The following is a 17452-nucleotide window of genomic DNA, read 5'->3' as shown; positions in this document are numbered from 1 at the left end:
TTAATAAAATATTCAACATGTAGAAATTGAAACTACTGCTTTATAAGAAATAAGTAAGTAATATTTTGTTAGATGTAAATTAAAACAATCAATATGACAAAGCTGCTCAGTCAAAATAATTCTGGGGTTTTTAATTAATAGTTGTTTCAGCGCTGCTTAAATTTCAGTCCTCTTAATTGGTGTATTGTATGAAATATACGTATTGACACTAATGCTATATCGCATAATGAACTTTTTGCGCAGCCTGTTTATAGGTTTATATAAGTGTATCTTTTGTATTTATTAAATATTCAATATTTAGAAACTTAAACTACGCTTTCAAAAAAACTACGCTTAGTTACATTTCGTTAGTTGTAAACTAAAACAATTAATATTACAGACGTTTTTCGTCAGAATAATTTAAGAGTTCTTAATTAATATATGTTTTACAGCTGCAAAAAATATCAATCTTCTAAAGTGACGTCTTAGTTGAACTCTGGCTAATCGCAAAATGAGCATTTTCTGCAACTTTTTTGTGATGGCGGTTTCCGTACAATTGACGGCAGCTGTATCTTGTCGGTATTTAGAAGATGTGAATTTTGACGAAAAAAAGTCGGTCGGTAGATCTATAGCAGAATACAATGACTCCTCCCTGTCCTTCTGTTCTGCTATGTGTGACGTCACTTGTGGCTGCTTTGGGTTTAACTTGAAAGAAAAGAAATGCCAAATTCACCATTCGTTTGACCAGTCAAACATAACAGTAGCAGAAGCCGGATGGAAACATTTCTTTCCAGAAGGTTATTATTGAATTTTTTATAATTTGTTCTGATAATTGATAAAGCTTTTTAGCATTTAATTTCCGTGCAGTTGATTATTTATACACAATTTTTACAGCTCCTCAAATGGACAAAGATGGCAGAACTTTTCCTTTGGACTGCCGAGATATTTTTGTTAATGGACAGACACGGTCTGGTGTATACCAAATGTATCCTTTTAAGAATGACAAGTCACGTGTTGTTAACGTGTCGTGTAATATGGAGAACTGTGGCAGATGGTGGACGGTAAGATTCTCTCCCTCTCTCAGCAAACAAAAAGTCATATGACATTTCAGTGAAATCTGAAAACAGGTGGCCTGCAGAGAGCATTTAGAAACTGAATTGTCATTAAATATTTTTGATATTTCATTTCATACACTGCTATTGTTACAGGGATTTCAACAGTCTCGTTTAAAGTCAGCAGTTGAAAATTCTATGATCTTTATAAAGACCTTTGTTGCAAAATCAACCCATCCTTGGGACGTATCTTTAATTTACCAATTGTTAGACCATCTTTTTCATAGTTAATTTGACTACTGCGTACTTCGTCTCACTGATCAATAGAAAAGACCCACGGCTCATATAATTGGTTACTCTTTCTTGGTACCTTATCCCATCTATGGAGTTTTCAGTAGTCCGTGTTTAATGCTCGATTATGCCGTGATCAAGTCTTCACATTTTTTTATTATTGTTATCTTCAGAAGTCTTATTTTATGTTAAGAAGTAAAGACTACTCATGTTACAGGAAAATATAACCGTATCGTCATGCCACATATCCTCAGTCTCTTTTGATGTCTTAATTAGTTTTTTCTCTCTATAAAGGCTAAGTACTGAGAGGCATTTCTTTCTTGGGAAGGACATTTGCATCTATTCTAATTCGGAGTAGTATATATCCCCCATCCCCTCTTTTTGAAAAAAGAACATTTATACATTTAGCTCAGAGTTATAAATCGATACCTATGAATGGCACAGTTTTCATGAACCCATCTTAACCACCTACCCAGTAAGCACAAAAGCATTTATAAAATCTTTGTAAATTTTTTTTTTCAAATTGTTACGAAAAAAATTTCATTGCTTTTAAACGTTTTTAAAACCTTTTAGCAAAGTGTTTTTACTAATGGTATCAGAACATTTTCTTGTAATTTTACAGAAACGTGTTCGATGATGTTTTAATCATGTGAATTTTTAAGGTTTTTTGAAACTGTTTAAAACATTTTTCTAAACATTTAAGAAAATATTGTAATTACATTTTCCCTAAAATGTTACTAAGTATTTTCATTCAATGTTATGAGAACATCATTTTGTATGATTTTAGATTTTTTTTTAAAACATTTCACATTACCAGGTAAAAACTTTTTGAAGTGAATTAAAGTTGAATATTTTTTTTTAAAAGTTTAATACAAAATCGTAATCAAGATGTCATTACATATAAGTTCCATTTCCGGTTCAAGTTCTAAATTATTTTGTTTTAATGTACTAAGTATTCTTATAGATAAAATTTAATTAATTTTTCTTTCATTGAAACCGAAAAAAAGCATAAACACAAATCCCTCCTACTTGAAGAAAAAAGGTGTAGGTCACAGGTATCTTTTACGATCTTGCAAAAAGCACATATCAACATATGTAGGTTTCACAGAGCGGCAAATCCAATATTAAACAGATTGCAAAGGCTCACAGGAAGTCTCTCATTGGAAAGAATTAAACAAGAAGGTATTTTTCTGGAAAGCAATTCGAGGATGTTAAAAATAGAGAAAAAGGTGTATAAGTCGTCGATATCAAATCTTAAACTGATGAAAATATGTTTATTTTAATCATAAAAACATATTTTCACATTGCATTGATGAACAGAATCAGATTTGTTGTGCAGCAATGTTAAGGCTTCCCGAAGCTTTAAATGCGTTCAAAAATGACACTGCATTGCAGGTTCGATTTTTACTTTTATTTGTAAGTTATGTACTTAAGTACGGCCAATTTATATAGAGAGTTCTCTAGGCTATATATAAACGTATTTGATACGATATCACATGACCTCCTTGATCACGTGACGGTCATTTCTACTTTTTTGAAGTGTTTCACATAAATCGCTTCGGTGCAGCTGATAAACACAATTATTAACTTTTTGTCGCATAAATGAACTCGTCGCATCCTTGTGAACCCGAAATGTGCTTGGGAAAAGTTATACTATTACTCTGGTACAAAATATTTCACAATAAATTCAACTTACCGACAAATTTGAGGGTGTTTTCCACTCAATATCGTCATCTGTATTAAAACAAAGCCATCGCACATTTTTCCCAAGCAAAATCCAGTTAGAGGGGAAACTCCTCTTACAGATCTCTACAAAAGATCTCAAATAAATCCCCATTAATCACCCGCGCCAGGTTCTTTTATACACGTATTATAAATTCAACATCTATCCAAGGGTATAAAAAGGGTATATGTCAAACGTATATTTTCGTATATATTTTGAACGCGCGGACTTTTAAACAAGAGTAATAAAGCAAAGTTATCTGAAATATTAGGATATATATAAATTAAAAAAAAAAGATTAAAACACGTTTATTTTACACTACCTTTCTGACACTTTATATGTAGATTGAAATAAGGTGTAAAGTTTATGATAATAACCCCATCATAACCGCTCAGGTTTGCAATGACTTGACGTCATTTCAATTATGACGTCATACGTTTGTAGTTCAGAGAAGTGAAGACACAGAGTACACTTTGATATTCTCTGGGAAGCCTTAACGTACCTGCGTGCATGTTCATTATTTGCAATGCATGTTTCAATGACACTTGTCAATATATTGTTGAAGAATATTTTTTTTTTCACGCACAAAAAAAAATTTCCTTTATTTGAAATCTTCTTCAGCGGCTTTTCCCATTAATGGGCGATTTGAATGAAATTCAGGTCTGTTCATGGAATTGACATCTACATGCAATACAATTTCCTGTTTCAATCTATATTTTAATCTATGAATAACACAACTCAAATACAATGTAAACTCAAATCATTAATGAAGTCTGTAATATATTTCTGGTCAAATGTGTTAAATTCAAATACATATATAGCTTCATCTCAGTGCTACACATACGCCTAGCAAGAGAACGCGTCCATCTTGTTAACCAGAAGAATTCGAATTTTCACCGAGATAAGCTGCAAATTACTATTCCATGTAAAGCTGCTCATAGGAGAATTCCGTAACAAGGTTATCTTTGGACTGAAAATGACCAGAGAAGCAAGACCTGATGCCCTGGAATTAAATTCTGGAAGCGTTCACACAAATAATGCAAAAAGACGAGATAGTTAACATTTGTGTGTTTTTGTTTTGAAATCAAGCTGTGTTATTGTAAGCAGTTGTCTTCTTATGATGTTCTTATTTAAAAAAAAAATTTCAGTTTATTCAGTAAATACTGTATTAGTTTCATGCCTGTCAAACCAAGTAAGAAATTTAATGTAATAATGAAAGAAGGAAAAATACTGGAATGTTTTCGGAACATTTTTTAAAATCATAATTGAAAATTAATTCTTGATAGGGATGTCAATTGTGTCAATAATTCATATTCGAATATTCAATAAAAGTATTCGAATATATTCGAATATTCGATAAAATAAATAAAATCTGGTATATTTTAAATATGCATCATCCTACTCTCGTGAAAGGTTTAGCGTAGGTATTCTTATATTGGAAATAAAATTGTATGAAGATTTTTATAGGTATACAAAAAAGGAAAACCATTTGATATTTGTCAATGTTTGAAGTAAATATTTGAATTAAATGTAGAAAAGTATAATTTTATGAAATGGTGCATGTGTATTTATAGTAGCTCCAAGTGAGGAACCAGTCGTCTTACCAAAGGCAAGATAGTCGTATACTGTTCAGATTTCAATACGCGAAATTAATTACAATTATCAGACTAATCAGAGATATGATTTTAATCTTTGATACAATGTTTTACAAAGTATAAACAAATATTTCCATAGACAATTTTCCAAGGTAATGAAATAATTTCCCGATAATGAATAACAAATTCAGGACTTTGTAAAACCCGAGATAACAAGAAATTCACACATTTATTCTGAAATTGAGCCCTTTACAATATTAATTACAGACTAATTCTATCGGACATTCATTTGAATGATCAATTAAATTTGTTTTGATAAGTATACTCTTCACGTCTTTTAGACATTCAAAGAAGATTTTTTAATTTGTTGTCCTCGTTTCTAGATCAAATCGTATTTAACTAATAAAAACTATGAAAGTACATTTTGTATGATACATAAAGCATTATTGTATAATTCGTAAACACCTTACTCAAAACAAAATAATTTAGTAGATCTATATAAGATATAGAAAGTAGTGAAAGAAATCAGGCGATCGAAATTGATCGCTAGTAATAAATTAAACAGGGTAATTAATTCCAGCACTGTTCTATTCAAAAATTTATTATTCCCAGTATACATCTTTTTATGAAATTTGAAAAACACCGAATATTTAAATCTTAAATTCATATTCGAATATCAACCCATCGAATGAATATTCAGATGTTCAAATATTCGTTGACATCCCTAATTCTTGATATTGTAAAAAAAAATTGCCCGAAAACGTAAAGTTTTTATACCTTTTATTTGTTCATTTTATTATATTTTTTTTGACATACATGTATATCGAACACCAACGAATGCAAATGAGATTTAGCTGATCCCGCCAATTGTGTGACGTAAGCGGTCCAATATCTCATCGACAAGTCAAATATCTCAATCTGCAGTCATACATCGATTTTTTGGACCGCTCAGTAATACATTGGAAAATGTTAGACTTTTTATTAGTACTGATTTATATAGGAACATATTTTTAAAGGTATAACAATACAAAATATTGCAGGGATGCTAAATAAAACATGTTTTAGTCTTTAGAAGAAGTAATATACGTTATGATCAATGTTCCATAAAATATTGTCACAATATGCTCTGAAAATAAACAAATGTTAAATGTTTTAAAAACAATTGAAAATGTTTCTAAAGAATGTTGCACAATTTATAACTATAATGGTTCAGTTGTAAGAAGAGAAGACAGTTTGTTCAACATTTTAAAAACATTTTCACGACCTAGATTGAAAACGTTTAAGTATCAAAATATAAGTATAATTGAACATGTTTTATAAACATTTTGAAAACGCTCCTTCAGAATGTAAAGGAAACGTAAAATATAATATTTCATATTTCTAGATAAGGAAATGTTTATGTCATGTTTTAAAAACATTTTTATAACATAATATGAAACTGTTTTTATACTGAAAGGGAAAAAAAAGAATCCCATAGTAAACTTCTTAAGTGAATTAGACCTATTATTCCAAACGTATTTTCCGGTATTGGTATCAAGCATTTATATTCATCTACCAAAATCTCCCATGATTTTTACTGATAATTCATGAGTTATTGAAATTCATTTGACAGGACGCCCCAAAAATGAAAATAAAATTTCTCATCATCTCACTTCCGCATTTGTAACAACCTTGATTCTCGTGTACATGGAGTTCATCTGTGCATTTATCTTTTTCATAGGGATATTATTCAACTTTTCCGACAGGGTAGCCCTAAGTTGGTCGAGAGAAGTTCTAAAGCCTTCAAACCTTACCGTCATGTTAATCCCATAGATGCGCCAAAAAAGATATCATTAATAGAATCCAGCTGATTTCGTAACAGTGAATGTTTGGTAGAAAGTTTTGACAAACGCTGGCTATATTTTCCCGGGCTGAACATGCTACAAAAATTAGCATTCGATGCATACGTGCGCGCGTGAAAGTAATACCGACGAAAGTTGCCAAGCTCATGGACCATAATGGAGCAAATGGTTTTTGTCAGTTTTAGGGGGAATGTTACGATTTTAATTGCCTAGTGTATAACTATTGGTTTCAGTGGAAATGTCTTGACGATTACAGAGGTGGCATGATTAAAATCCCTATCTAGATGTGACGTTGATACGCGCCAAAGTCAGTGTCACGGTTGATTGAAACCTTTCAAGTTACTCTGCAAAAATGCGAAAAAGATGTCTATCCTCCAATGCATCAGTTGGTACCACAAAATGTGTTCAAAAAATTGTCATCATCAACATGCACTGTTTTTTGGCGTTTTTCCACTTTGCCTTGGTGACGTCATACATTTTACGGTCGTGTAGTCCTGAACACAAACTTTAGTGCACAGTCACCAAGATACACTTCTGACCAGTTTTAATAATTTTCGTTCACACTGTCAAAAATATTTCGTTTCGTTTTCCTTTCAGTATATTTGTGAATTCGCCGTACCTTTGGAATCATTTTTTTGTGTTTTAAAAACATTTTATAGAAATTTTCTTTGCATGATTTGACTATAACATTTTATTGAAAACACTTTTAAAATGTTTTTAAGACATGACAATGGTAAGGGGAAAAAATTTAAATTCAAATTTTAAAAAAAAATCTTTAACTGTAATAAAATGTTCTGATGATGTGTAGTGCTAACTTTGTAGGTAATCCAGAAACGGAGAGGTGGATCTGTCAACTTTAACAGATTCTGGGATGAGTACAAAAACGGTTTCGGGAATCTGGAAGACTCCTTTTGGATTGGTATATGTTTATTTCTTATTTATATCTTTACGAATGCAAAAAATTGTCAAAAAATTATTTCATCGATATGTTGCTATCACAGTTCAGATTAAAGTTACAAAATGTCTAGCAGCTGCTCCCTTTCAAGTCACGTTTTTATGTATATAACTCAGATATTACATCTCTATGAATCCATGATAATTTTGCAGATAAAATCTAATTGTTGAAATCTATGAATCAGTCCTGAATATTTTTTTTTATTTTTCATTAGTTCATAAATATTTCCAATAACATGTTAAAGGTAATGAGGTGATTCATCAGCTCACCAAGGGAAGAAACTCGTCTCTCTACGTCTCTATCACTTTACGAGATGGCAGAATGTTATATGAATATTACGATCAGTTCTCTGTTTCTGATGAGGCAGACAACTACAGACTCTTTCTTGGAGGACCAGCTGCCGGAACATTAGGTAAGAGAGAGAGAGAGAGTTTACATTTTTTAAGTTTTTTGTCCAAGATAAAACTACAAATTGTAAAAATAATTGTTATCTTCATTAAGCTACTGGTTCATTTTAGATGCGGTTTAAAAAAAGGTTCGGGGTGGGACAGAGAGAGAGACAGACAAAAATAGTTGGGGCTTGTAGCACGTGAATTAAGAGAATCAAATGCATGTAAATACATGTATAAGGAATAACTGTCAGATTTTTTGGTTTCCTGACGATGATCAAGCCTTTGCCTTGCGTGATAATTTTATACATAAACGCCGGAGAGGCGTTTATGCAAATTATCACGCAAGCCAATGGCTTGATCAAATCATGAGACCAATCAATTAGACAGTTATTCCTTAAATACGTTTTTTTTCTAGGTGACAGTATGTCAGGGCATTCTGGGATGTACTTCAGTACACCGGACAGAGACCAGGACATATATAGCTCTAACTGTGCAGCTAATTATAACGGGGGCTGGTGGTTTAAAGCCTGTCAAAAAAGCTTCCTCAACGATCCCTGGTCTCCGGGATTCTGGCTCAATCCTTGGAAACCTACAATCAAGAAGGGTAAAGATATAATTGAGACCCTCATGATGATAAAGCCTCACTAAGTATTTTACTTGACGTTTATGACGTGTCCTTGATATCCAACGGTTATTGGTGACACTGAGCTAAAAGAGACTATCATGATGATAAAGCCTCACTAAATGTGTTACATGTTGTTAATGACGTGTCCCTGATACCCAAGGGTTATTGGTGACACTGAGATAAAGGAGACACTCATAATGATAAAACCTCGCTTAGCATTTTACTTGATGTTTATGATGTGCCCTTGATATCCCACGGTTATTGGTGACACTGAGATAAAGGAGACTCTTAGGATGATAAAGCCTAACTTAGTGTGTTAAATGCTGTAAATGACGTGTCCTTGATATCCATCGGTTTCTGGTGACACCGAGATAAAGGAGACTCTCATGATGATAGAGCCTACTTAGTGTGTTACATGTTGTTCATGATGTGTATTTGATTTCCCATTTTGCGGGTGACAGCAAAATAGGAGGCGGTCGTGATGATAAAGCCTCATCTAGTGTGTTACGTGATCTTTATGGCGTGCCCTCCGTGAGCCAGAGTTGTTGTAAAGGGAGTCTCATTATGATAAATCCTGACTAAGACTTTAAGGTTATCTACTCTTCTTTTGTATTCTATAATGATTACCAATTTCCTATTTTTTCTGTAATTTTGTGTTTCGTAAAATAATATTCTTTATTAAAAAAAATTTTGAAAATAGGATAATTTGGAATCACGAGGGACACCAATTGTGCACCTTTATTTGCAATACTGTTTTTATATTCCTATGAAGCAAAATTTATTCAAAAATTCTTCATTTAAGAAAAAAACACTTGTGGCTTTCAAATCGACATTTAGAATACATTGTATTTGTTTTGTTTGTACTATTTTAAATCGATCCCTGTTCGTCATCTTCGTCTCGTTTTGATATGGGACGCCATAGTATGCCATTAATTTGCTTCAAATTTAAAGATGGCACTCAAGACTATTGAGCGGTGAGGGATCCTACTTGTGCCCAACCAATGCCTGCCGTGAAAAGGGTTCCAGGCTTTTAAGGTAGCATCAGAGAGACATTGATGTATAATGCATGGCAAAGGAACAATTTCTACCTATATTTTATCGATTTTTATCGAGTTTTGTATTAGCCGGGGCCTGAATTCACGAATTTTCCATCACGAAGCGAACCCTCTACTAAGCTACCGTGACTGAGGGTTGGGGTGGGGAACTTCCTTTACTACATGATACTACACATAATATATTCCTGCATGTATATTTACAATAATCATAAATACTTTCTCTTCAGTGCTAGGGTCTTAATTTTTATTGGAATTTTTGTCATGAATTTAGTAACAATCCAAGGTCATGTTTTTAATAAATTGCCTTTTCTGACGTCAGAAGTTAAGGGGGAGGTTTTTTTTATCCCTTAACAAACTCATTATTTACCCGGTTTTTCATGATTACTTATCTTCATTGTCTGGTTCTATCAACTTTCAAGTCTCAAACAATCAATAAAATCACACACAAAAACATTCCTGACGACCATTTAAATTACTATTTATATATTTCCCTCTATTTTTTTTATGGTTTTATCACAGAATAGCAAATCTACGATTGAAAATGGTAAAGATCAATACTGTGATAAAGGGTTGTGGCTAGATTGCGCTTTCCAGAATGATTCGTAAAATAACCTGGAATTCCAGCCTCCAAAAACATGGTTTTCATAATGGTAGCTTGTTTATTCACACCGGTTGCTTGTTGGCTGAACCGCAATTCATATTCATTGTTCTGGCCGTTTTTCAAGGGCTCGGCGATAAAAAGCACGGCTTTCCCCCCACTTGCTAATAAATTACATTGTACTTTTGGTACATGTTGTACAACTTCAGATTTTACGAAAAACATAGTTCTATTATTTGAAATCTTCTTTATTGAAAGTTTTCTCCCCCCCCCCCCCCATGGTGTATACAAATAATGCATTTTGTTTTATTAATTATTAACTGTAGATGATGATAGGAAAAACATTGGATACCAAAACAATAAACATATAAAGAACGTCTTGTTTGATCTCGCTTTAAAATTAACAAAGTGTCTGTTGAGATGTGGGTTATACATCCTTTAGAATCTGAAAGGAAAAAAACAACCAAAAAATTTAACAAAATTTAAAAAAAAAACAAAGCAAAACAAAACAAAACAAAAGTAATTTTTACAACAAAACAAATGAACATAAAAAATTTGAATGTCTCGTGTGTTTATCAGTCACAGCACAACTGCTTAAAATATTCAAAATTTTTGTGTAGAATTTCATCTGACAAAAATATATTCACAAACAACAAACAATTCACTGCTTCAAACTTTCACAATAACTTTAAGATTTTCTTCGGATTTAAATAATATATTTTTCCAGAGAGTTGAATTCTTTCTCAAATAACCATTCAAATGCATTACTTTTATTTACTGTTCTCGAGTTGTCCGTCAGGGATGTCGTCTCTCTCTCTCTTTCTCATGTGCTGTTTAGATGAATCAAAATGACGCCCCTTTTCACTGGACTGTCCATAGGATAACCAATAGGAATTCAAGTACCCCGCCCATGACCTGTGTCATTAAAACGGGACGAAAGCCCGAAGAAATAGGATCCTGGGAAAAATTAGTAAAAAGGACAAACATAGTGAGTATATGTGTTGATTCTAACTATAAAAACATATATAAAACAACCGAAATTATTGAATGAAAATCATATTCAATTACGAAACATAAAGCAACTTATATACTATATATATATATAGACCGTCAAGGTAGCTCAGTCGGTAGAGCATGTGTTCGAATCACGGCCGCGACTGACCTAGGTCGATACGATATATCCTGGTGAGCTTGAGATAAAAGATACCACAGAGTCCGACACATCTGTTTGATATTTGGATATTTTACTTGAAAAAGACGTTAATGGTAATCTAACAACCAGGCTTTATGATAAACGTGATGACTTTAACTTTTCAATCGTCAACTTCCCTTACTTATGCAGCAATATACCTTCATCACCTGCATACGGGGTTTATATCTCTCAGTTGATTCGGTACGCAAGAGCATGCTCTTCGTATGTGCAATTTCTAAAACGAGGCAAATTACTGACAAACAAGTTGATGAATATCAGCAGTCTCGTTTAAAGTAATCATTTCGTATGTTCTTTGGCCGATACAATGACCTTGTCAGCAAATACAATTTATCATTGAGTCAAATGCTGACTGACGTTTTTCATACTAATTGTAAGACCATTATTTAGACACTGAATTTTCCCGTTATTTCCCGATCATGACAAGGAGCACACGGCGGGTGTGACAGGTCGGCAGGATGCTTACTCTTCCATGACACCTGATCCCACCTCTGATGTTTTGGAGGTCCGTGTTTGCTCTGCTCCTATTTTGTATTGTTTAATGGACTTTTGAGCTTGAATACTGTTCGCTATCTCCATATATTTCGATAAAAAAAAATAGGTAGCAATTGTTATTTCGCCAAGCGCTTGGCACTTTGAATTGAAGGATGAGACCTTGAAAACCGAGGCCCCGTGTCACGGTAAGCGTTGGCACGATAAAGAACCCTCACTGCTCAATGGCCCTGAGTGCCGAGTAAAGGTCTTAATTTGAAGCCCTTCACCGGTAAATGTTGACGTCTCTATATGAGTTCAAAATTCTCGAACAGGACGTAAATCAATATACAATCAATCATATATACTTTATTTTTTAATTATCAATTATTTTTATACACAATATATTCATGGCTTTTTAAAAAAATATTGAGATATGTGTGACATTAAAATCTTATTACTAAAACAAGAACTTTGGAGTACGTCATAATGAGTGGGACCGTCATTTCATACTCTTTATTTAACGATAGGATTACTCCAGAGATTTATTGTTTTAAAGTGAGATAAGTGAGAATATATTGTAAATCTTTTCAAAAGCAAAGGGTCAGCAATAAAAGAAATAACTGTAAATTCATCCAATGCAGGAGACATTTTTGAAGGTATGTCACTGGCACGAAGCTTAAACAAAGACAAATATATTGAAATGAGATTATATGAAAAAAGAAATTATTTTGATTTTTTTCGTTTTAACAACTAGATTGAATGTAGTCTTATTACTGACACCTCAAAAACAGGGGTTTTGGAATCTTAGCAACGGCGAAAAGCGGTTTATGTCAAAGTTGTACATCATTGTTTTAGATTATATTTACCTTTTATTTTCTAAAAAAAAATTTCTTCTTAAAACGTTTCATTGAAAACAGAAATTGTAAAGACAGTTTTTACATAAAAATGACGTCATAAAACCACTTTGTTCTTTAAAAAGATACTAAAAATTCAAGCTAAACTTAAAAAGTCATTAAAAAGTATCATCTAAATAAGACGTAGGGTAAAGTATGGTATTGTACGCTTTCATCCTCAATGGTATCCAACCCTACTGGGAGAGGGCAAATTTTATGCACTTAATACAAAGACATTTTCACACATTAAAACTCTTCAATTCATTTTACTCACATGTAACTGAATGGCAGGGCTCTACCATTCAGTCACCTATACAGATCTTTCAGTGACCATTCAGTTGACTGTATGTCACAGTCTCATTTTGTCATTATTTGGTGCGAATTGTGTATTTTTAAACCCTTTTCCTTTGTTAATGCATCAAGATAAAAAAATTACCACCTTTCTCGTTATTTGCAAACTGGTTAAAATAAGGCCAACTTTAAAATAATGTTTGTTTGCTCTTTCCCGACTCAGGATGAAAAAAACCGAGCCGGTACTTAGGTGGAAAATTTTTTCTACAGAAAATGTCAACATCAATGCTGAATTTTCAAAATTTATTTTCCGGAATGCATAAAAAAATTGTTTCCTGGAAAGTTAAAAAGAAGTTCTGAGTCGGGTCGTTTTTAGCTAGTCGGAAGAGCTTTAATTTTATTTTTCCCGGACATAGGCTTGAACATAGGATACATGTGTACATCGATATTTGTATGTACAAGAGTTGTACCAGAAAACAGAGAAAACTTTTAATATATTTTATAAAGTACCATACTATTTTTTAAATTTTTGCATATTATTTGATAATTGGTAAGTTTATTGTGACTGGTTGACAGGAGATACTTACTCCTCCCGGTTAATGAATTCACCTCTGTTTTCGTAGGTAACATGATGACTTTAACTTTTCAATCGCAAACTTCCCTTACTTATGTACAGTAAAATACGCTTATAGCCAAGTGTCAGGGACATGCAATTTTGATTCGTTATAAACGTAATTCGTTATATCCGTTAAGATTACAATACGTTTTAAAACCACAGGGATTGAAAATCACTTCGCTGTAAGAGTGAATTCATTATACGCGTGTTCGCTATAACCCGTGTTTTACTGTAGCAATATTCCCTTATCACCTGCAAATGGGGTTTATGTCTCTCAGTTGATTCGAATAAACGAGAGATTGCTGTACATACGAACAATTTCTAAAACGAGGCAAGCTATTGACAAACAAGTTGATGAAACAAGAATATCAACAGGCTCGATTAAAGTCATCATTTCGCAAGTTCTATGCCTGATACAATGACCTTGTCAGCAAATACAATCTATCATTAAGTCAAATGTTGACTGACGTTTTTCGTACTAATGTTTAGGCAATTATGTACACACTGAATTGTCGACGCTTTTTTTTTTCGTTTTTCCCGTTCATGAGAAGGAGCACAGGGCGGGTGTGACCGGTAGACAGGGATGCTAACACCTCTATGGTACCTGATTCCAACTCTGATGTTTTAGGGGTCCGAATTTGCTCTGCTTCTGATTCGTATTGTTTCAATAGACTTTAGAGCTTGATTACTGTTCGTTATCTCTATATTTCATTGTTTGAATTGGCTTTTTAGAATGATCAAAGTAACATTCCTTTATGAAATTTTAATGCCATATGCATATGGAAACAGTATTTAAAGCCTGTTACATATTGGTGATCGACTTGACATCAACTGCATGGAAAATTCGAGAAGTTGGAATCACGCAAGTGGTTAAGGAATTAATCTATCAAAGGAATTCATTCTGCGGTATTTCAATGATTGTAGTAAATGTGGGATGGTCACCTCGGTTACTATCTGAAAATCAGTTGAGATCAATTTACCTGGTAACTGATAGAAAAAAAAGAAATCTATAAAGATATTTGATTAGAATTTCTATATACAGTGTTTTAAAAATGTTGATTATGGTGCGCACCAATTTCTATTATAGTTAACTTAATAATACCGCTGTTACTGAGACAGAAATAAATATTGAAATTGTTTGCGTTCTTTTTCTGGGACAACCCTCGAATATAAAAAAAAGAAACACACACATCAGCTATTCAACATTTTTTCCCCAAATTATTGCATGCACAATAGGTGCTGAATCTGAATATATAACACTTGGTAGTTAATGGTTTTTCAGTTACCTTGACTTTCAAATGCTACAAATACAAAGCATTCATTACTTGCAAATATTTTAATACGACAATTCTCAATTTAAAGTTGGGAACACAAATTAATGTACGACTTAATTATTTGAACTTGAACATTCAACTGAACAAAAAAATAACAATGTCAATTTTTAGTACTACTTGGTAATGGTCAAATTATCAAAGTAATTAAAAATAAACAGAAAAAATGCTTTTAAAAAAGGTATTTAGATTAAACTTAATATACTCTTTCATATTCTGTTGACAGCTTGGCGAAATGGTTAAAGTAAGTTTTACCTCTTTTTTAGATTCGCAGAATAAGGAATTGATTCTTACGTCAAAAGTTCTATTCCTTTTCTTTGAACTGGAGTGGAGTAGTTATCGAATAAACTACAGAGTTCCAAGGAACGCTAGAGTCGCTGCTTTATAGCATCATTGAAGATGCAAAAAAATTCTTATAGTGGTGTCAGCTACTAGTATTTATTTGTTACTAAGATTATAGTTCATGCATTTGCCTGCAGCAAAAAAAAATTGAAAATTCACGGATAGTAAGACTGTATAGAATTAGAAATATGATTCGCCAACCCTCAAAGCTAAAATGAATAATAAAATTGAATAATAAAATTGAAATAATAAAATTGGAATCATTAAAAATAACTATCCATCAAATTTATTATGTATTTAATCCAACAATCCTCCAAAGGAGATTTCAGACTGTCTTTACTGCAATTGTTAGTCTACAACTATCCAGTTTGGTATACTGATCCCAATTTAATTTTCATAATATTTAAATTTCAGTTTGTGTGGTAACTGTATATCAAACAGTTTCAAAGAACAGTGCCATAAGCTCATAAACATCTGATATAAAGTCCGATTACCAAAAACAAGGTAGTCGATACATTCCGTGGTCAAATGTAGCATAAAAATAAAGACCCAACAATTGGTATTAAACAAATCAGCCAAAATACGACCCATTGATAGGTTATATTTGTTAACTAGGTCATTATAACAACATTGGAATTTAGGATAAGCTGACTTTAAACGAGGTTGTTGAAATCTCTGTGACATCAACTTATCTTCAGTAGCTTGCCTCGGTTTAAAAATTGATCGTACTCAGAGCATGTAAAAGAAGATTTTGTATAGTAGTAAATACCGGTATGAAAAGATCCCTTATTGATAAATGGCTTTCAGTTCTTAGAACAATGTAAGTCTAAATTCAAAGACTCCCGTCGGAAATTGCGTTCATTCATCCCAACATGAGTAAAATAAAAGGCAACCAAGCAAAATTCAAGAAACCTGATAAGGAATCAATACAATAAATCACAATTTTATTTCTTCAATGATTTTTAAATCAATCATTATAAATTTAATGTGATTGTGAAAAAAAAAGTTTACCACATCCTTGTGCTCATCTGCAGGCAAAGCACTGACAAAATCTAAGTATGTCTTAATGGAGCTTATCAATTTAAACAGGTTGTTGCTGTGATCAAATTCGGACGTGTATTTAAAACATAGAAAGCATAAATGACAATAATTAAGTATATAGTACATTCAAAGAAATCGCAGAGAATATTGGGTTGTGTTTAAGTAAATGTAATTCCAAACACAGTGTAAATAAATGATGGACAGGAGATGGTTAACATATAAACACGTACCAGATATTTAGAATAAAGAAAAGTTTAGCTTGTAAAGGCTTGTCAAAAATATTTCAACAATGTCTCTTTCATATTTTGCTGATATTCAAGTAGATTAAGGTTGCAATGCCTACATAATTTTTTTTATTTGTAATGTGATCTCAAATGACCCAAAAAAATTGAACTTCTCATTGTAAATGTAATCTGCCCAAACAAAGAATACCAAAAAAAATCTGCCGCCAGACTCTAATGCAATTAAAATTGACGAGAGAATTGATTGCTCGTAATGTAAATTTTCAACAACAAAAAAAATGTTTCGTTCGTGTGTTTGTCTGACATTTGTCACTAAAAGAATTCTTAGAACTGTTGACATACCAGCTACAAATTTTAGTTTGTTGAGAAACAAATGAAATTAGGACTCTCCATAAGCATGGTGTGATTTGACATTATTAATCATACAATAAACTTAGAAATCAATGAATTTGAATTTCCTCCCAAAGAAAGACTAGATGCCTGCGGTTGCTTTTAATTTTTTTAATTTAAGAAAAATGGCTTTCTAAAAGTTTTGGTTGATTAGATCGTGAATTAAACATTCTTTCCAGGGTTTTTTTTTCCCATTTCAATAAAATCGTTGATTCAATTCATCACTGTCGTCATGGCACCTGATCACACCTGTGTCTGCAGAGGTCCCTGCTGTTTCTGCTCATAATTTATATTGTTTAAAAGGACTTGGTAATTATCACTGTTCGTTTTGTTCACATTTCATTTTTATTTTGTCTGTAAAGCTACAAACAACCGGCGTTTGTCTAAATCAGAGATGTGAAAATGACCGAGAGCGTTTCAAAAAGAATTTGAATTTTCATTTTGTCATTGAAAATCTCCTTCAGTCAACAAAAATAAACCTGTACATGCTCTTGCTAAAAAATCCGTTGAAAATTA

At 32.6% G+C, this 17452-nt stretch overlaps 1 protein-coding gene across 1 annotated transcript; it reads left to right on the top strand.

Annotated features, from left to right (window-relative positions):
• The first annotated feature begins 517 nt into the window (after positions 1-517).
• Positions 518-8476, top strand: LOC133198388 (fibrinogen-like protein A). Its single transcript, XM_061334483.1, has 5 exons — positions 518-776; positions 874-1040; positions 7304-7400; positions 7681-7848; positions 8244-8476. Exons 1-5 carry the CDS (start codon positions 518-520, stop codon positions 8474-8476), a joined length of 924 nt encoding a protein of 307 aa, XP_061190467.1.
• Positions 8477-17452: the final 8976 nt, after the last annotated feature.

This window comes from Saccostrea echinata, unplaced genomic scaffold, assembly GCF_033153115.1.
Source record: "Saccostrea echinata isolate AGI-Se365-2 ecotype Australia unplaced genomic scaffold, CSIRO_AGI_Sech_v1 ptg000033l, whole genome shotgun sequence".
NCBI lineage: Eukaryota > Metazoa > Mollusca > Bivalvia > Ostreida > Ostreidae > Saccostrea > Saccostrea echinata.
Note: the sequence above shows the minus strand (reverse complement) of the source record. Positions and strands in the feature narration are given on the sequence as shown.